Source organism: Taudactylus pleione, unplaced genomic scaffold (assembly GCF_031769625.1).
Source record: "Taudactylus pleione unplaced genomic scaffold, aTauple2 ptg000535l, whole genome shotgun sequence".
In the NCBI taxonomy this organism is placed as follows: Eukaryota; Metazoa; Chordata; class Amphibia; order Anura; family Myobatrachidae; genus Taudactylus; species Taudactylus pleione.
In genome coordinates this window covers 12,167,386-12,189,720 of record NW_028284937.1, presented here as the reverse complement: position 1 = coordinate 12,189,720, position 22,335 = coordinate 12,167,386, and the positions used below count along the sequence as shown (strand labels likewise).

Below are 22,335 nucleotides of genomic sequence, written 5' to 3'. Positions count from 1 at the left end.
ATGACAGAACAGAATACCTTTTAAGTTGGTCACTTAGAATAGAGACTATGCTATAAAGCTGCTCAGTCTCTGTTCTCTGCTGCTGCCTGAACTGGGCCAGTGGTGTCTGCAGCTTCTCGCTGTCAGTCTGGAAGAAAAGAGAGATGGAAATCCTCAGTATAAACTTCCCAATGACCCCTGATCTCCAACATAACTCTACACTCAACCAGCCTTATGGAAGTGTCACACCTGTGGGATTGTTACATGAAATCCTTAGAGGAGTGACCCAATCTAATGTTCATACATCTAATGAGTTAATCCATTACTGGAGTAAAACAGAGAGATGAACTAAATGGAAAGTCCGATTAATAAAAAACATTCTACTGGATTTTACCGCGTTTTCCATATGTACTATTGGGTGGCCGCCGGGGCTCCGACATGGAGAGTAATGGCAGCTTTTGCTGACGTTACCCTATAGAAGACTATGGACTTCTACCACATTGCGCTGGTATGCGGGATATGACCGGATCCCTCCCAGCATGCCCCGCGGCAGTCACTTCACTCTATATCATAATAATAATAATATTAGCAACTGCAGTACCAGAGTTCCCATGTAGCTATCAGTCAGATAAAGCATTAAGCATGACTGTGGAAATGTGCACTTACCTCCAACATGGCGGCTACGCTGCTGCCTCTGCGCAGTGGCCGCACTTTCCCCATTCCTCCAGCTGAGGTAGGGTCCTCCTCCTCTCCCTCCTGCCCTGTATCCATTGCTGGATAAGGGCTTGAAGAACCTCAATTAGTTCTGTGGGACAGGAAAGCAGTTTACATTAAAGCTCCAATGACCCTTTATCCCGCACTAACACACACCGCATTCACCTTGTGAGTTCCCCACATCCACAACACACTGCACAAGCCACCAAACATCTGTCTGACAGAACCACAACACACACTGCGATGGGCTCTTACTGCACAGTGTCATACGTCACATAACACATTCAGTGTGAGGGAAGCGCACAGATCACTACAGACCATCATTCAGCCCAATATGGAAATAAAACATTTCTGATGTATATGAAAATACAGTAGGGATATTTTATATATCACTTAAATACAGTATTGTGCTGAGCTGGGTGGATCTTAATATACCATACAAATCACACTTGCCCATTTTAACTCTATAATATTGTTTTGTCATGTAAAGCAGCAATCTCAGATAGAAGATTTGTTTTGTCTAGAAATAGCAAGTTACGTACCTTCTGAATAAGCGTACACCTATTGTACGTTCTGAATAAGAAAACACTTGTTGCTTCTTAGCTTCTCCTCTACACACTAATGTCACCTCTGCCACAGGCTGACAGCTCTCAGAATGTTCTGTGATGTCACAATACAGACACAGCTTCATCACTGCATCATGTGCTATGTGACTGTGGTTACCATGATAACCCATGACAATGTACAACATAATAAATCATTACTAGCAGACTGAAGAAAAGAATTATGGGGGATTGGTAAATTCCAGCCGGCAACAGTGTATTATGGTTAAAAAGAAAAAGAAAACACCTTATATTTCCATGGCATTGCTGTTTTAAAGTCACTTAAGGAACTCTAGCAATAGGAAGTAACGATAGAACAGTGGTTGGTGAATAATGACCTGGCACAGATACATGCACAAAAATCTCCATTGACAAATGATCAGAAACCTTTGAATGTCTCCAGGAATTAGTGACAGGTGACAATTATGGCAATACACTGGGATGTATGGGGGTATTGGGTATGTGGGATGCCCTGAACTAATAAATATTCTACAAATAATATGCTAGCACTTAGAGCAACTAGGAGGGGAAGCCGAGCTCTTCCATTTTAGACATAGTTAAAATGTGATGAGACAACTGATGATCAGTGAAAATGGATTGGGCCTAATGACAATCCTCTGTCCCTGTGATATTTTACATTATACTATAACTTCTCCATGTCCATATCTCTCATTATGGAAGGTCCTGACAGAGGGATGGGGTGTGACTGTGGCACACTGTGGGGGAAATGGGCTCACCCCCGTTGGGAATGAAAAAAATGCAATTCTTTATACCACATGCAGTGCAGACACCTGCCTGCATAGTGTGTAAAATATACTTAAGTTTGAGTAACCAAAGTCGTATCCTGTGTGGTTTCACCTCTGTGAAGTTTTCATCCAAATCCAGCCAGTGGAAGGCCCAGAACAGGCTCCCCTGGTCAAAGTTCTGCCCAACGTACACCAACGGGAGTCCAGCTGAGATATAACCTTTTAAGTTATGCATCCCAGACCAATTGCCACCCCTCTGTGAAGTTTTCCAAACCCAGCCAGTGGAAGGCCCAGTACAGGTTTCAAGGGTCAAAGTTCTGTCCAGCGTACACCAACAGGAGGTCAGACCGGGACGTCAATCCCCTTGTATATTTTCTGGGATCCAGTATTACCACTCTGTGAAGTTTTCATCCAAATCCATCCAGTGGAAGGCTCAGAACAGACTACCAAGTCAAAGTTCTGCCCAGCGTACACCATACCTCCCAACATTTGCTGAAGGCTATCGGAATAGCCGCGTGCCAGTAAGTAAAGGGGCGTGGCCCAGCGGCACACCCCTTTTGCATCAATAATATGCGTGCCCAGCATCTCCGAGATGCTGGCTGCTCCCGGGCTTCCCACCGTACCGTGAATAGATGCTGTGCGCATGCGCACAGCATCTATTCTTGCTCTGCATACACGCTGCTCTGCTATGCAGAGCAACGGTGTATGCTTCCCCCAACTGCCTCCCCACCACGGGACACTGCAGCCCGTGGGTGGTACAGCGGGACAGTCCCAAAAAAAGGGACTGTCCCGCTGAATGCGGGACAGTTGGGAGGCATGGTACACCAACGGGAGGTCTCACCTGGATCCTAACCCCCTAATACCTGGCCAGGATCCAACTGGACTACCTTGCGTTGGTTTCATCCCAATTGGTGCAGGGGTGTCCCAATTCCTAACCGGACAGACAAACAAACAGACCAATGTATTTTATATATAAGATGTGACCTTAATGTTAAAACCATTTATCTGACATTATTATTTTCATCCAGCATAGATGAGCATTTTAGGATGTTATCAGAGCAGGTGCTGAATGATTAGTATTTAAGGTCTCTGCCTCTTTTTACACATCTCATTATTTACATTATCATGTGCCTTTGTATCAGTTTTTGGATCACCTGCATCAAATTGAAATAATGGGGCTGATTCTGAGGTAAGAGCAAAGGAAAAAAATGCAAGTAGCTTTGTATCTGGAACAAAACAATACAAAGGGTGCAAATTAATTTTTTTTGTAAATTTTTGAATGCAGGGTAAATACTGGCTGCTATTACAGGTAGCCAACAAATGCTGTATGGCTTTATTATTAGTACACTGCAATTTAGATTTGAGTTTGGACACGCCCCTCTCAGATTTATATCTCTCTGCACATTTTACACCTGCCCCACCTGCAGTGCAGCTTGGCTTTACCAAGGTGCAATGTTACTTGCTGTTTTTTGCTTTCGTCCCACCTTTGAATCGACTTCAGTGTGTAGAAACGGCGATACAGTACTGTAGCACTCTCCCCCTCCCTAGACGATGTGCTCACGATGCGATATCATGTGCGATGTCCTTTGAACTCTCCCCGGCAGCTCCCAGGCTCTCCAGGACATGATATGGTGCAGATCAATCTGCACAAAATCTGTCTATCTGCACAAACACCGTGTATTAGATGGCAAATCTTGCCTACAGTAGGAAAGATCTGAAGATGCGATGTACGACCCACGATTTGGACATATTTGGCATGATTTGTCGTTCCGATGTGTAAAATATCGTCTAGTGTGTACGCACCTGGCATAGCTGCTGGGTCTCAGACTTGTGCCCACTGTCAGGCTCAGAACATAAACTTGAAAAAAACCAAATCAAGCGACATTAGCAGCGCCAGCTGGTGCGCATGTTCATATTAAACTTACACCATTCATTCGGGCATGCGCAAAGGAAACGTGGGCCGAGTCTATTCTGAGCATGTGCGGGAATATATCCTTACACCCAGGTCAAATATCTGTTGACAGTTAATTAACTCACAAATTCACAGATTAGTTATAGTCCGTTTATACTGTAGGATCAATTTACTATCACAAAACATGTAGCCCCTTCTGTTCCACGGTATGTTACTTTCCTCCTGGAGCTCTCCTTAGGACACCTGTGTTATCTCCCTTAGGACACCTGTGTTATTTAGTCTCTGCCCCTATTCTCTTCGAGAAAGATTTATAAAGTTACTGAAAACAGCAGATAAGGGAGCTGTAATTATGCTGCAGATTAATGCCTACAATACATAATATGCCACACATTCATGCCCCAATACATATGCCACACAGCTGTGCCTCAAATTTATTGTATGCCACATAGCCATGAATTATGCCACACAATGCCCTCAATACATATGCCAATACATATGACACACATGCGCCCCAAATTCTTTATATGCCATACAGACGGTTCCCCTAATAACATTATACTGATCCCTGTATACTCTACAATATTGATCCCTGTATACCCTACACTACATCACTGACCCCTCTGTACCCACCACTACTTTACAGACCTTTTTAGACCCTACACTATTGTCCTGTCTATACACTACACTACAACAGTGACCATTCTATATACGATATAACTGACCCCTCTACACCCTACACTGCATAACTGTAGACCTCCCTTCTTTCATCTAATGAGTCTTAAGTAAGCAGCAGCTGAGCACACAGAGAAGCAAGCCAGAAATGTGTTATTAGGCGACAGGTAGTAGTAGTGCTCACAATTAAGTGAAAGAGTATATGTGGTGAGCAGGGCCGAACTGCCCATCTGGCACTTCTGGCACATGCCAGAAGGGCCGATGGCCAGATGGGCCAGTCTAGTGTCAAACCCTGGCCGAGCAGCTCCGCCTCCCAATGCTCTTCTCTGCCAGGATACTGAAAGACGGGGGCCTACCGCGAGGCCAGCCCCCCGTGACTCGCTGCACAACCCTGTGAGACATAACTTTGCCTCTTTTGATGCAAAGCCACACCCTTTTTGCGGGCACGCATGCAGGGGAACTTCCAGGGCTGCTTAGTAGACCCAGTCTGTCCCTGTGTCAAAGTTCTGCCCAGCGTACATCAGCGGGAGGTCCGACTAGGACCTCAACTACCTAGTATGTCTTCTGGGATCCAATGTTACCACTCTGTGAAGTTTTCGGCCAAATCCATCCAGTAGAAGGCTGAGAACAGGCTCCCGGGTCCATGTTCTGCCCAGCGTACACAAGTGGGAGGTCCGACTGGGACCCTAATCCCCCTAAAACTTGGCTAGGATCCAATTGGACCACTCCGCTTTGGTTTCATCCCAATCAGTGCAGGGGTGTCATAACCGGACAGACAACAAACAATAAAACAAACAGACCAATGAATTTTATATACTAGATATAATATTAATATATATAGGCACGTATTTAGAGTGTAAGCTCTCACAACCAGGACCCTCTTCCCCCATGTGCTTTTTCCTCCCTCACTTATAACATCATCTCCTCTCCACTGCCAGCAATGGCATCGCACCTTTATATTCAGCTGTACTGCTTTTGTGGGTATTATAATATGCAACATTAGTATGCAGCAATGTTTATAATATACATTTTAGCGCATGTTCTCTGATTTGTGTACTGTAAGTCTGTGATACTTTGTTTGTGTATTGGTTGCACTGTCTCTGCTTGTGTACTTTGCAAGGCTCTGCAGACCCAATGTGGTGCCCTATAAATAAAGGATAATAATATTAAGGTATGGATTGGATGGGGCTTAGGAGAGTGTTGGCACTGCCATAACTGGCCAATATGTATACAGCAGGGCATTATGATAATGCCTGGTGGCACATCGTGAATAATTAAATCCCCCCTCCCTATGGAGCTGATTCTGAATCAGACGGATCTCTGTGCACGGACATAAATGGCAAGTGTTCGCATACAACGCATGCGCAGATGCGGATTTATGCATATTTGCAGATGTCCATCCTATTCTGAGTCAGACTGTACTTGGCCGGATCTGTCTTTCTGTGAAATTGGGCATTTGGGGGTGGGAACTAGGTACAATAATGCATTCACATGAAACTGCCCTGACTTGTGGTAGTGTTGTGGGCATGTATCTATAGCACCTCGTGACCTCATGCACCTAGCATGGGGGCGGTGCAAGCGCTGACACTAATGATGTTGATTGCAGCATCTGGTGTAAAAGCAATGCGCGGCACTGGTTTCTGCGGGATGCAGTCAGGAAGTCGACAGTCAAAATGCCAACCGCCAGCTTCCCGACTGTCAAATCCCGGCAGGGTATTAATGACAGGCATCGAAATCCTGATGCCTGTCATTATATCTACGCCGGGAGCCCGACGCCCAGCATAATGAACGAAGGTAAGCTGGGCAGCGGGCGTGGACAGCAGCGGGGGGGAGAGTTAGGTTAGGGGCTCCCTGGGGGGCAACTTAGTGTTAGGAACCCCCCCAGGAAGGGTTAGGGTTAGGTTAGGGGAAGGGGGGTTAGGGTTAGGCAACCCCCGGGAGACAAAGGTTTAAGCTGTGGGGATGGGGGGCTTGGGTTTAGGCACTTAGGGGGGTTACGGTTAGGCACTAGGGGGGGTTAGGGTTAGGCACCCCTAAGGGAGTGTTAGGATTAGGGGAAGTGGGGCGATTACCCTTCACCCGGGCCATGCAAGATTGTTGGTACACACAGGGGTGTCTCTAGAGAGGAGGGGGCCCATGTCCATCCCCCGTCATGGGCCCCCTCCTCTCACCCTGGCGGCCGGAAGCCGACTGATGTGGCTGGCTGGCCACCACAGAATCAGTAGACTCTGGGCACTAGAGTGTGTCCAGAGTCTACTGCGTATGCGCAGATCATTTTCCCGGCGATTTCCTCAAAGCGCATGCGCAAAATGCCGGAAAAATGGCAGCGGCGGACATTTTCTGGTGTTTTGAGCAGCGCTGAGAGACCCGACGCTGGACCTCAGAGAGGTAAGTTTTACATAATATGGGTGCATGGTGCGGGCCTCCCTAGACCTGTGGGCCCGTGTGCACCGCACACCCTGCAACCATTATAAATATGCCCCTGGGTACACACTAGGAAGATTTAATGAATGGCACAATCACTTGTTACATCCTTCATCAAACTACACAGCCTCACATGTGATACTGCGTGTTTGGCCGTGCTGCAGGTCAATCACACAATGTTGCATGCATCCCACGGGAGCATGCAATCGGACATATACACTGCACAATATGCACGATTAGACCTTCTGATTTGGCTGGAAAGAAAATTCGGACCGATATTGTGCAAGTGTGTATGAAGCTTTGTATTGCAATGTATGGAATATCCAAAGCAGATGGTGAACAATACAGTGCGCAAAAGGGGCTGCTAGCAGGGGAATTTCTAGAGTGAAGGGGGCCCATGTGCAGTCTCCGACACGGGGCCCCTCCTCTCTCTCTGGCGGCCAGCAGCTCACTGATCCGTGCGCGGCCAACGCCAGAGTTATAGACTCTGGGCACTAGAGTGCGCCCAGAGTCTATAGAGTATGCGCAGGTGACCGGGAAAAAGGCTGTGGTGGCCGTTTTCCCTGTACTGCGCATGCGCAAATGATGGGAAAATGGCCGCGTCGGCCATTTTCCAGTCGTCTTTAGAGCACCGGGCCCCCGGAGACATGGGACTCCGGAGAAGTAAGTAATACTATGGGTGCAAAGGGGCCCGTGGACAAAGGGGCCCGTGTGCCGTGTACACTCTGCACCCATTATAGATACACCATTGGCTGCTAGGTGTGCAAATCACCTGTGAAGGTGTCCCTGATACCTCCACCAATAGTCAAAAAATACAAAAAAAATGGAATTGATATCACCAGCGCTCCTTTACATATACATGTATAGCTCTTCATGCACAATAGTTGTCTCTCCTTGGCTGCGAGTCAGGTGTCACTTCCCATAGTATACTAGATAGAAGGGAAAAAAAAGGGAATGTAGTGTAACACCTTTTTAATTAGCAGCATGGACAACAGCATATAAAAACATGTAAACAGTGAAATATCACAATAAAAAAGTGTAACATGAGTACATCAATCGGCATTTACACTTGGAAATCCCCGTGTGGTAAATGACGTGGTAATTACTGGCTAGATGCAAGAGCTGGCAATGGACAGTTCTTTAAGAGCATGTGGAAAATCAAGGTAATCAAGGTAAAGCCTGCTGCAGTTCAGGGTTTTCCTTTTGGATGGACAAAGTTCACAGCTCCACCGTTATGCTGCACCGCTCCGTCACCTCCGTCACTATCAAGAGGATATCCCGGCACCCTCCCTGGGTCTTTTTCAAGATAAGTCTATTCGGTTAATGCCTTCCTGGATCATATCCAATATATAAATACCTGTTTCCTTATCTGGAATTGGTCCCCGTGCACCTGATCCTTATACCGGGATCACCTACAAGTCCTGTGATACTGTGCGCTGGGACCTCCCCCTGTTCTCCGTTGTTATGGTGACCTAATGTATTTTGTTGCGGTCTCAATATAACCTGCAGCTACTTGCAATAAATAAACCAACAAGTCCGTATAAATTCCAAAAATCAGCGTCCCATTCTTTTCCTCGACAAATAAGGGCTTGGTAATCTGTATCTTTAGTTTTCCATATGGGTTTTTGTTCGCCCGGTCAGATGACTGAATGTTTGTTTTGTGGGACGCTGTGCATGCTTGTAGTCTCAGGCAACTATATTTAGTCAGGACACACGTTTTAGGTATACTACAATACAAATGCAACATTATTAGTGTGCCATAATAAAAACATTTTTTCATAACACATTCACCGTCCATCACACCAATAAAAGAATAGTGATAGTAATGACTGACCGCCCCTAGGTGCGTATGCTGAAGAAGAGGTAAGAATCAAAAATGATAAGAACCATTTCACCTCGAAATCAAGGTTTAGACCTCCAGGCTATAAGGTGCCGAGCTCATAAATTAATTTAATTTCAGCTCTGGCCCACTGTCCTGCTAGGTGTCTGTGCCTCCAGTGCCCCCTAACCCACTTTAGGCCTAGAAAGCATTTGATCTCATATTTTGGAGCATTGATGGAACAATCAAAAATGATTAGCATATGCCCTTTGTAATCATTTTAGATTGTTCCATCAACATAACTGTGGAGCATAATGGTGGAGCTGTGAACTCTGTACATCCAAAAGGAAAACCAATAACTGCAGCAGGCTTTACTTTGATTTTCCAAAAGCTCTTAAAGTCCGTTGCCAGTTCTTGCATCTAGCCACTAATAACCACGTAATTTACCACATGGGGATTTCCAAGTGTGAATGCTGATTGATGTACTCATGTTACACTTTTTTTATTGTGATATTTTACTGTTTACATGTTTTTATATGTTATTGTCCATGCTACTAATTAAAAAGGTGTTACACTATATACCCTTTTTTACCCTTCTGTCACTGAGTATACTATGGGATTTGACACCTGACTTGCAGCCAAGGAGAAACAACTATTGTGCATGAAGAGCTATACATGTATATGTAGAGGAGTGCTGGTGATATCAACTCCATTATTATTGTATTGTATTGCAATGTGCCTTACTGACTTAGCATTTGTCGTCACTATCTAAATGATACTTGCTTACTTTTGGGCAAGTGTCAAGTGCGCAATGCTGTGATTGTGAATCATGTTTTCAGACCACCTCCAGAAGTGCACTGCACTCCTGGGAGTATGGGAGAGGGACCCAAAATTCAGGAGTCTGGACATCCAGCAGATCTGGCAACGTGATGTAAATATTTTGGTTATGCTGCATGGTGTATTACAGCTAATTGGTTAATAGCGTGCTAGAAAAATCAATACTAATTAATTGAGTTGTAAGGCATTTAAATATTGCCATTATTATGATAATTATTTATTCATGAGGCCCAATAAATGACTGAATAATTTATAGTGGAAGTGTAACTGCAATGGCAGCATAATGTTATAAATAGGATGTTATTCTTGATGGTTTTATTTTCCATAAATGAGAAATGTAGAATTATCCAGATATTTAAACATTATGCTTATTTCTTTCATGATTCATGATGATAAAGACATGCACAGTCATTATTATCATCCTATATTTATATATAGCACCAATCCGTGTTACAAAGGATCCTCGTCCTGCAACTATACAATTTGGAATATTTGAAAAACGAAGGGTAGTGTTAAGATGTAATGAGGCTATGTGCTTGTGTGATAAAGTAACCCAGTGCTATTTGTGCATACCCTCTCCTGAGCATCCTTGAAAAGAATCCAGTGCAGTCAATGGTAGCAAGTACTCCAGAACTACAGAGGTGCCTGGCATGGCACTTCACAGTTCACAGTTCTGCTGGTTTGGGGGAGTTGACATGGGCGAATGTAGTCAGCAGCAAGGCGGTCGGGATTTCAGCGTTCACAATCCCAGTGCTGGGATCATGACAGCAATCGGAATCCCAACTTCAGAATCCCGATCGCTGACATCCCGATGGTATTAGGCTGTGGGGTAGGGTCAGGGTAGGGGTTAGGCACTAGGGGGAGGATTAGGTATAGGCTACTGAGTGGGGAGAGTTAAAGTTAGACTGTGGGGGGGGAGGGTTAGGAGGAGGGTGAGGGGTTAGGGTACTTACCTTCATGCATCGGGATTCTTACTGTTGGGATGTTGCTGTCGCTATTCTGACAGCCGGCATCCCGACCGTCGTGATCCCCTATTCTGAACTTATTTTTTGTGTACAAAATGCATATTGTACGCAACACAAAGGACTTACAACCAACCCCTACTCCACACACTTATCCAATGGATCTTCCATATGGTGTCATTCAGACGTCAACTTTAACAGATTGCTCTCACCATTAAAGAAGCATTACACACTAAAAAAATCTTGGGTATTGCCATGTGTGTGTAATTCAAACTATATTGCCCTAAATACCAAACATGTATGTGTTATGTAAGCTCAAGCTTTTTTAATTGCATTGATGAAAATGGATTTCAGAATGAATTTTCTCTGTGTAGAATGTAATGTCTTTGGTTTTTAACGATCATTAATTTATTAGGTTATTTATATATTTAAAAAATCAGAAACACCTGTTGTAAGCCAGGTATGTTGTTCCTTTCTCGATGAAATGAGTGCAGTAGTTCTGCAATATGGCTAGAAAATGGTGACAGTTTTTAATATAAGCCCAGGCACCATGTACCCCGAAAACGAAGCATCCAAACAAAGGAACAGCTGTGCTACAAATATAGCCTGCACATAATTATTTACATAAAATTTACATTTTGGAGAAATGCCCCGTTTCTGGAACCATTACACAAGTGATAAGAGCAACGATAATATATAAGCATAAAAAATGACATAAGAACATTAGAATGCATATAAAACAGAATACTAACTAAAACTTAGTACCATAAACATTCATTCATAAAGGCAGATAGTAATTGTGTATCAAAATTAATGACACATTTTCTATGAACAAAATAAAATAAAAAATACAGGAAAAGTGCACGCATTTAGTAGAAATATTATGACTTTGAGGGATGAAAAGAACATTTTAAATTGCAATTTTTAATGATTGCTTTGCAATTCTGACTGCCAAATAGACATAAGTTTGTTTTTCCTAGTTCTAAGGAAATGTTGGTAAGGTAATATTTTTAAACCTACAGTATATGTGCCTTTAAAATACAACTATCAAAGACTTATCTTTAAACATAGTTTAAAATTGTAGCTGATCTTTTATCACTTGTACTTTCAGTGGCTTTAGACTGGAAATACTGTAGTCATCCCAAATGATAAGTGAAGGTTACACTTGTCTCTATTGGTACTGTGTCTTTATTTATGTGGAGACTATATTTTTCCTTTAACATTTTTGTGTTAATGTTTTTTGTTTGTTTTTGAAATGGAGGTGTTGTTTTTTTACAAAATATATTGATACAATAAATGGAAATCAAGATGAATCCCACCAGAAGAGAACCGCTGTCTTAAAATGATGTATTGTGTTGCAAGTAATAGGTTTGTTTAGCTAAGAGATGTTGAATATTGCTCTTTTGTGATATTTTACACTCTACAATTGATTCTGCATTGTAAAGGTAGAGGCACAGAATCAGGTACAGTAGTTGAACAATGCCTGGAATCCATTATGTCAATTCAATCAATTCTTAACCATATCTCCAAGACCATTTTACAGACTTTTCTCTTACCATATCTTTTTGTAGATGGCTCTTCTCAAAGGACCCCTCTCGCTCCACCTTATGCCGTGGTACTTATCTCATGCTCCGGACTGCTAGCCTTCATCTTCCTGCTCCTCACCTGTCTCTGCTGCAAGAGAGGAGATGTTGGATTCAAGGTGAGATAAGTGACACTAGCTTCTGACAGCCGAATCAGGCAGCCAATGTTAAAGCGTTTTTGTTTGGACAGAGATCTTAGCGTTCCCGCCAGGCTGTTTTAGCGGGGCGCAGCGCCCTGCCCTCCTGCTGGAGGGCAAAATGCACCCTAAAGACACTATAGTCCTGGGAATGCAGTTTAGTGTAACACATGTAATAATTAAGCACATGATGGTGATCCTATCTACATATTCCACATTAATGCAATGCATGTTTGCCTACTTTCGTAGTTTCCTCTTTGGGAGAAGCCTGGAGAGGAGATGCATGTGGGTTGTGATGGGAGCGGGGCCGGACAATTCTGCATCATTAGGCCCTGTACCTCATTGCAAAATTCTGCAAATTGCGCAAAATTGAATACTGGCGGGGTCAATGATGTGATTATCTTAGAATCACGTGACTAACCCCCACCCCTTCTTCCGTTGATTCCTGGTATTATTCTCCCCATTGTGCCCACTTCACTAGGAAGTGGGTGGGATGGGGGAAGAATACCTACTCTTCCAGGGGGTGCGGGGAACTACCCGAAAACCATGAGACTCCCACAGGTTCCGGAAAAGAGTAAGCAAGTATGATGTAATGTACACGACTGACCGTCTAATAGAGTAACAATGTGTATTTCAAGTTCACATTCTAGAAACTATAGGAAGGGGTGAGCCCTCAGGCAATGAGGCAGCGGCCCTCCAGAGATTTACCCTGTATCCCTGTTACCCAGTCATAGAATAGTCATTGAATAGTCTTTTCTTAATCTTCATGAAATGTTACTGTAAATAGAATAGTCTCTAAACATCAATTAATGTAAATTGACGAAGTACTTTCCATAGATAGATAGATATGGAGTTTGCAGCACTAAATACGTGTAGTATTTCAATGAATCAATAGAAAACAATACTATTTCAAAAGGTGCGCAAAACCTGCTGCCTCCGGTATAACACAAAAAAATGGGAAACTCACTATATTCCACTGTACAATTGTAACAAAAAAGTTATTGTGTTTGCCAGGTGGCGCTGGATATACAAAAAGATATAGACCCAAAAAAAATAAATAATAAGTGCAGGGGAGAATACTCAATCTGTTTAAAAAGATGAAAGAGGTCCTTGCATAAGTCGCTTTCTGTGGGAAATCCAAAGAGTCTCCGGGGATTAATCCAATTGGCACATAGAGAAGAAAAAAATACAAAAACAAAAAGACCGTCTTAGTGGTCTAATATTGTATTCCAAATGATATTAATGCATCAAGCATTCAAGCATGGGGGCAGAGTAATGTCAGCTCCGTCAATTAATTAAATTGGTGCATACCCCAACTCACGTCAAAACATGTAGTGGGGTTCCCAGAAAGGTTTCTTTATATCTCCCGCCCACTCGATGGTTCCAACCAATTCTGCTATAGTCATGTATCATGAATGAAAACAGTAGAATGATGCATACCCTACTTACATATTACAGACGGAATATTCTGCACATAAAGTTTTCTTTCAGTAATTCTCCAAAAAATTGTTGGGATTAACTCCTTCTATGATATATCCTCATACAAAAAGAGGGATAGGTAGTGTGGCTAAAAGTTCTCTTTAATAAAAAATGTACATACAAAACAAAAAATAACATAAATCAGAAAAAATATCAATGACAAAATATCGATAACCTGAAAGTTGGAGGTGATATAAAATCCGCCACCTCATCAAGGAGCAAGTAATAAAGTCCTAATCTTAATATTCCTGTTAACCAACGCATTTCGACCTGTCGACTGCAGGTCTTTTTCAAGGTATAAGGAATCTAACTCACACTAGGGCTTTATATACCCTGTGTCTTTAATTCTTCCATTAATTGCCCTATTTAATGTATTGGTCATACACAGATATATAGGCCTAAGCTGCTAAGAGTAGATAACACATGTTCCCAGGCGGAGGTAAATCAAATTTGATTAATTACCTAAAATTACTCAGCCGGATATCCCCCGGAAATGACGCATCGTGTGTGCTGCTTAATCGAGACCCCTAGGTCTCCGTCCACCTCGTGCACGCTGTCAGCATCCTCCTAGGATCCACGCGGCGCACACCCGCGGCATCCGGCGGATGCTGCAAATACCTCCCATCATGAACGTAACGAGGCCGGAAGTTGCCTCACCGGCGTCCAGCACCACGTGGCGTACACACGTGGTACCCAGCGGGCACCGTGCACGGCTCCTACCCTAACTGCCGTGAAGTGCCAAGGTCCATAAAAAAATAAAATAATACACTCACCCAATCTGTGAAATACAGAAAGAAATGAAGGACCCGCGTCCATTTCTGCTCCTGATGATAGCTTAGATTAACAGACGCCGTCCAGGCAGACATTATACATCTTTATGCCGGATTAAAAGTTTCCTCTATTCTCTTCATGACAACAGTGAGTGCCGGTCCTTCATTTCTTTCTGTATTTCATGGATTGGGTGCGTGTATTTTGTATATGTTCTCCATGTGGTTGGTTTATTTAAGAGACTCTGCTGAATGTTTGCATGTTTTTTGCACATCAAGCTCCTTGTTCCCTTCTAATATTGAATGCAATCATTTAAGGATGATCTCAGAAGACAATGAGACAATGTTTTTTACTCATCTTGCAAACAAGAATATGCCCAATTTCCTGTAATTTAGAGCTGATGATGCACACAGTGATTCTGATGGCCAATGCGGTTACTGAAGATAAAGTTGGCCACATATGTGTGTTGGACCAAACTGGCTGCCAGTCCAGATAAATATTTCATTGGGATCTATCAGGTGTCAATTGACACATAAAATGTAGTCAAATTATACAAATCTAACAATGTTTGCGGTCATTGTCCATTTGCCCTAATCAGTCCCCATAAGATATGGTCATTATAGTTCAGAATGACCAAATCGGTCAAATGTCTGTTTACATAGGGCCAAGTGGGAAGATCTAGTTATAGGCACTCTGGCCCAGCACCTGTGTAAGTTGTTTTGAGGTATGACATCTATTGTATGGTGATGTTCCCATAAAGGGATAAAGCCTCTTATGTTATATTATTTTTTAAAGCCAATATATGTATTGGGAAGAACTAAGATGAGAAATATTTTGAATATCGTTCTACAAAACAGCCTCAGGCTGTGAAAGTTTGCAGTTAGTGCTGATAGACTTACCATAACCACAACACACAAAATATCCATTCTGCGGAATTGCAAAGCAAAAGTGGAACCAAAAGATTTTATTGTCAGAAGTTCATAGCACTGAGAAATGGAATGTTGTGCATTTATATTCATGTGAAATTTTGCTGCAACTGTGTATATCTATTAGAGTCACAAAAGGTCAAATTCGAAACTTATATTCCCTGTCTACCTTTGGTAATTTGCTAGATACACTCTAAGTCAAGGGTGGGAAATAAGCGGGCCCCCCAGCTGTTGTATAAATAGACATCCCAGCATGCCCTGCCACTGTTTTGCTAAATGGTCATGCTAAAATTATTGCCGGGCATTCTGGGATGTGTAGTTCAACAGCAGCTGGAGGGCCGTTCCTGCTCTAAATGGTATATTCTGGATCCTTTGCTGAACTAGACATAGCTATGACTTGTATACATATTCTTACCCTCTCAATCAGTATCTGGGGGCATTTATAAAACTAATTCTAGAACACTTCCTGACCCATCAGTTGGTTGTTGCATCCATATGACATGCTATATTTCTTTTAGATATAATTATAATCATGCACAGCTTTGTCTTTAAGTAGTCTTTGTAAGTGTGTAGTTTTCGCTCTAATTAATTATATTAATGTGTTTTCCAGGAGTTTGAAAATCCTGATGGGGAAGAGTTTTCAGGGGAGTACACTCCGCCTGCTGAGGAGACCTCCTCTTCTCAGTCCATTCCTGATGTCTACATCCTCCCACTTTCAGAGGTGTCTTTACCAGCCTCCAACACACAGGCCCCTAAATCAGGTACATACCCCATTGAGCAGTGAGGTAGATGTTTGCAGAGAAAGCATATTGCTTCTATAGTGCTGCATGGATCCATGAGATCCATGTAGCACTGTTCTTTGTATTTTAATAAAACAAAAAAAACAAAAATTTAAAAAACGACATGGTATCCCTCCAAAATGTAATCACCACCAGTGCTCAGTGCCCGACTAGGGCATGAAGGGCCCACCAGGGCAGGGCCATCTCTTCCATTGGGCTTGTGGGGCAGTTGCCCAAGGGATCGAAGCTTGTAGGGGCCCGCCAACCCGCCCCCCGTGCAGCCGCGGCCAGTTAGTAAATTTGTGATATTTTTATAAGACGGCCGCCGGTGCATTGTATTCTGATCTAACCTCTCCCACCCCATCCCCCCCATGACGAGTACTTACCTCAGTCCCAGTTTTACTTCATCCGCCGGCTTCAGACCAGTCAGACAGAGTCTCTCTGCATGTGTGGGAGGTCTGATGGGCATGCAGGAGGGTTTCATTTTATTGACCACTTAAATTTTTTTCCTGTGAATGGGTGGGTAAGGGCCCAAGTGCATTGCTTTGCTCAGGGCCCACACTGCTTGTTAAGACAACCCTGCACCAGGGGAAAGCAGTGGTAGGGGGCCATGCTTAAGGGGTTTAATGATAGGGCGTGTCCAGGCACAACAGAGGTTTGAGAAGATACAGTTGTGTTCCTGCACCAGTCACTCACTTATTTTATAGTTGTATAAGTGGTGTTATGGGAATAATCACTGTTCTATTGTATAGGTAATTATTTATTGTACCTTCGAGTGCTACTAATGCCCCTTTATGGAATTGCTTGAAAGACAAAAAGAAAATGAAAGAAAAGGGGTTTGCTTCTTTAGTGCACTAATCCCCTAATAGCATACAAATATAATATACCTGTCCTGTGTATTGATGTATTAACATAAAACATATCTTTTATTGATAATATTACTTAAAATAAATTACTGGATAGCAGCGAAATATTAAAATGATAGTTGTGCATATAGATTGTGAATAGTGTTTAAAATCTTCCACTAGGGAAAAGTGCCCTTATGCTCCTTATTATTAGTATTCCACACTTAATTTGTAGGAAATTTGGTAATCTATCTTAACCTGATTAATAAGGAGTTAAGTATTGTTCCTTTACATATCCGTGCTAAATACTTGATATGACTTTCAGTGTTATTCATACACATCTAGTCTATCTAGGTTCTCTGCTTTGAGCTTCGTGTTTAGATAATTAGGGGTAAATTTACTAAAATGGGAGTTCTATTTAAGAAGTGATGTTGCCCATAGCAACCAATCAGATTCTACTTCTCATTTATCTAGCACCTTCTAGAAGATAATACCTGGAATCTAATTGGTTGCTATAGGCAACATCATTTCTTAATAGAACTCCCATCTTAGTAAATTTACCCCTTAAGGTGGGTACTGGGTACACCCCTGAAAGATATATCTGCAGGTCGAGTGATCTGCAGATATAGCTGCAGATGATGGTCGTTCATACACACTGAACGACCATCATCTGTGCGGCAGCGGGTCCCGGTGGCTGAGTAACAGAGGTTTGGCCAACCATTAGAGAGAACATAGTCTGCAGTCAACATGGATACTACAGTGCATGGTCTGTTCATCCATATTCCTTGTCTAAAAGGCAACTGACCCTGGTAGTAACATGTATAGTTTGAGTGCACAGTCTGAAACCTGACATTAGGAAATTAGGTGGGGCCCTCAGGCAGTGTGGCCCGCCGGGGATTTTCCGTGTACCCCTGTGGGCCAGTCCGACCCTGCTAGTGCTTGAAATCTATATCGGTAGTGGCAAAATCACGGAGACATGCTGGCAAAACTTTTTGTTGATTTGCTCCCAACTTAGAATCAATCCCATAATGTCAAATTCCTGCACCCATCAGTCGCAGGAAAATTAACTGTTAAGAAAGTGCTGAGTGAGTGAGTATGTACCAAATGGCAGTGATCCAGGCAATGGACCCTGTTATCCTATTACCTGGCTAAGGGCACAATTAAAAAAAAATTTGATTTGAATAGCAGTTCCAAATGGGTTATATAAACTGCTCTTTATAATTTCTCACCTTCACTTTTTCTTTGAAACTGCGTGAAAAGCAATACTGGACTTGTAAAATAACTTCACATTATTAACAAACTTTTCTGTCTATACAGTAAAACAGACAGGATTTAGCCGGCAAGACCTAAGCTATCTTCAGGAGATTGGAAATGGCTGGTTTGGAAAGGTGAGTTATCACTTTGTAACCCACATCTATCGTCATCCTTCTACGTTTGTCTTTTAGTTATGGACTTTTTTTCATATATACTGTATATATATCCATATTAATGTGTTTGCACAGCATTAGTTTTTTCTCATCAATTTAGAAAAGAAAACTTGTTTGGTTTCTGCTTTATAAAGGTGATCCTGGGAGAGATATTCTCAGACTACACTCCAGCCCAGGTAGTAGTTAAAGAACTGCGAGTAAATGCCAGCCCTTTGGAACAACGGAAGTTTCTTTCTGAAGCGCAGCCTTACAGGTAAACAGTTATCTACAATATTGTGATTGAATTTGTAGTGTCATCTTTTTTTTCCAGTAAGCCCTCAGTATATTATAATCAATTTCCTTCTACTTTTACACATGCCTAGCCATTAAATAGGTTACATTATTACTTTAGCAATGCTTTTTTGTTGAATATATATATATATATATATATATATATATACATATAAAAATTGTACTGTTATAACGCCACACCTAAAATGTCAGTATTAATGTCTTGATTTGGTGTTCCTTCATATTCTTCATATACACTCCCCGTATTTTGGGTGTCCGCTGATATTCTCCTGGGAGACTGTTGTTGTGGCGTCTCAAGTAGTGGTAATGTCTAAGAAAGGGTGAGAATTAAACACTCTATAGTGTAGTAATTTAGATCACAAAGTTGCAAAGGTATGTAAAGTGCGTACCGCAAATAGAAGGTTCACAAGCACATAAAACGGGTCTTTAAGGAACGGGTATGGCCTTCCCTCATAGCCTTATTTTCAGCAGTGGTCGGTCATTTAGCAGGATACACCATGCAGCAAAGAGCGCATAATTCTCACCCTTTCTTAGATATATATATATATACATATAATATATATATATACATATACATATACATAAAAGTACTACAATCTAGTCCAACATTAGCACATAATTTAGAAAGGTTTAGTGTAGCTACCCAGCATCTATTGAATAATCTACAGGAGTGCACACTACTACCAGTTATAAATTATAAAGGTAAAATAGCAGCTACAGTATATGTTTTAGGTGCCCACAAACTGACCGCCCAGATTCGTCTAGCAGTAGCACCGGCTCTGCACTTACTGTAGTACCAATTGTCACAGCATACCAAAACTATAACAACTGACTTCAATTGAAAATGTGCAGGATCAATCATTTAGTGAGTTAGTACTGCAGCAAAGTATGCACAATCTGTATTCAAGAACACAAATCTCTAACTATGGGTTTGGATAAGAATGAAGGAGAGAGGTCAGGGGAAGAAAGGTAGATGTAAATATTTTCTGTATAGAGGTGATCGTTGAAGCCACAGAAGTGTATAACTGAGAACTGGTGTGTAAAGAAAGAATAGTAGAGGGCCAGGAACAGAGCCTTTAGGAACCCCAATATATACAGCAGAGGAAGAGGAAAGGAGAATGAGTTAAAAAATAGAGACACAGAAGAATTGATCAGAGAGGTAGCAGGTGAATCAAGCGAAGGCAGTGCAGCAGTGTCCAAATGTGTGAATGTTGTGGACGAGAAGACTGTGATTGACGGTGTTGAAAGCACCATAGAGGACAAGGAGTATGATCAGTGAAAAGTGACCCTTTAACTTTGATAATTTGAGTGAGGGAAGCCACAGTGGAGTGAAGAGAGTGATATCCTGACTGTAGAGGATCAAAAAGAGAGTGGGTGTAGAGAAAGTGGGTCAGGAAGGTGCAAATAAACAGTTTGAGAAAATTTGGCAGCAAAGTAGAAAAAAAAACAAAAAAATGGGTCAATAGTTGGAGAGGGAGTTAGAGTCAAGGGATAATTTCTTAAGAAAAGGAGAGTTAAGTGCATGTTTGTAGGCAGAGGGGAAGATGCCGGTAGAGACGATACATTGAAGAGATGAGCAAAGTGAGAGCATTAGTAGAAAGGGAGTAGAGTTATTTAAAGGAAAGAACACATATCTCTAACTATGGGTTTGGATAAGAATGAAGGAGAGAGCTCAGGGGAAGAAAAGGAAGGGCGTAGTTAGGTTGAGGGATAAGAAGGAGGGAGGATGCAAAGATCTTGGACACAGTTACAGGAGAGAATCCACTGAGATTGGCAAGGTGAATGGAGGAAAAGGGTGGAGGTGCGTCTATCAAGAAGACATAAATGTTCCTTAGGGTGGCTTTAAAAATCCTTTTGTAAAGAGAGAAAGAGCTTCTATGGTCTCCTGCGACTATGGCTTGTATTTCAATCTCTCAGCATGCAAATTTTTTTTGGATATGAGGGCAAGAGGAGCATTCAAGCAACCAGCATGCATTTATCTAGGAATAACCTGCCTCTTCCATCACACAGTGCTAACTTGTGTGCATCCCGCATATGTGGATAAGTATATCTGTGCTTCCTATACTATATACTGTAGGTGCAAAATGACAGATGCATTTCTGGGGAGCATTTTGTAAGATTTGTAAAATAAAAACCATCACTTTGTGGGACTGGAAACAATAGGATCTGTTGCAGAGTTAAAAGCAAGTGAAGTGTTGTAGTGATGCTGAGTCGTGCGCAACCCAGTCGCATCTCCAATTGTGGCAGAAGTGCATTGTGACAGCCAGGCATTCGCACATAAGCTGTTTAGTGAGAGCATGTCTAGGGTGTGTGGGATTGCAGGCTATACAGACTTGTGTGTTTTCAGGTGGATCTTGTGCTGGTGTAAGTGTGCACTGAGCATGATGACAGCTATGAAACCAGGTGTACAAATAGGGGTGGTCATCCATAACCGCTGCTCACCGCTTGGGACACCATTTGAGGGGGGTGACACTGGCCTAGAGGAACAGCTTTCAGTGTGATCAGCAGATACTAAAATAAATGACCCATCAGGTATAAAGACTTATTAGGTTACATATAATCATGACCTATTAGTATTTGGCATATGAACTATCATTTCTACTTTATTTTTTCATATTTTTGCTCTGATTTATCCCAAAAACATTATGCTCTGCTGTAAGGTTAATGGAGCCGATTCGATAGTCGGGAATCTGCATGTGCGCAGGTCACGTTCTGCGCATGTGCAGAATGGGTCCTGCGTGATAGGACGCAGAGCAGCAGCAGACTGTCAGTGATTAACAGTCTGCTGCCATCTGTGGGTGGGGGGGGGGTGGCGACGGCCTCAGTTTCCCAAAATGGAGGTGTGTCACCGCTATTAGGGGGAGGAGGGAAGAGATCAGGATCTCCATCGACTGATGGAGATTTCATGGCCTCTTTCCCTCATCTGCGATGACCAGCCTACTTGACCCCATGGTCACTGAGCTGGCCGAGGATCACGCAGATGACCCGATGCTGTGTCCATGGACGCAACTCGGATCATTAATGCATGCAGGAGGCGTGACACCACCTGCTGCATTGCAAAGCTGCTTGTGTGCGGTTTTGCATTTCTTTCCTGTGCCCAATATCATTAACATAGCAATTTTTAAAGGTATACATGACTGGCCTTTACAAGGGCTCTAAACCTGATTCAGACCCGTTCGCTAGGCTGCGTTTTCACGTAGCCTGCCGATGCATTCAATGTGCGCGTGCGTATAAGTCGCAGTGCGCAAGCTAGTTCATGCGATCGGGAAGCATTCGCTCGCTGCGCATAACCACCTCGCTAGAATGAGTGACAGGACGAGCCTTTTATGGGTGGTGACAGGGGATGGTCGATGGAAATGGGGGTGTGGTGGTGTGAACGCAGGCGTGTCTGAGCGTCTTAGCACCGTTTCAGGGGTGTGCATAATTAAGACAC

General features: G+C 42.7%; 1 protein-coding gene across 1 annotated transcript in view; it reads left to right on the top strand.

Moving 5' to 3' along the window:
* The window catches only part of LMTK3 (lemur tail kinase 3), a 134,999-nt gene that overhangs the window by 28,060 nt on the left and 84,604 nt on the right, over positions 1 to 22,335 (top strand). Inside the window, exons 2-5 of the mRNA XM_088450960.1 lie at positions 12,239 to 12,369; positions 16,171 to 16,321; positions 18,502 to 18,572; positions 18,746 to 18,864. Of these exons, the coding sequence (XP_088307086.1) occupies positions 12,239 to 12,369; positions 16,171 to 16,321; positions 18,502 to 18,572; positions 18,746 to 18,864 (472 nt within the window). The remainder of the gene's footprint in view (positions 1 to 12,238; positions 12,370 to 16,170; positions 16,322 to 18,501; positions 18,573 to 18,745; positions 18,865 to 22,335) is intronic.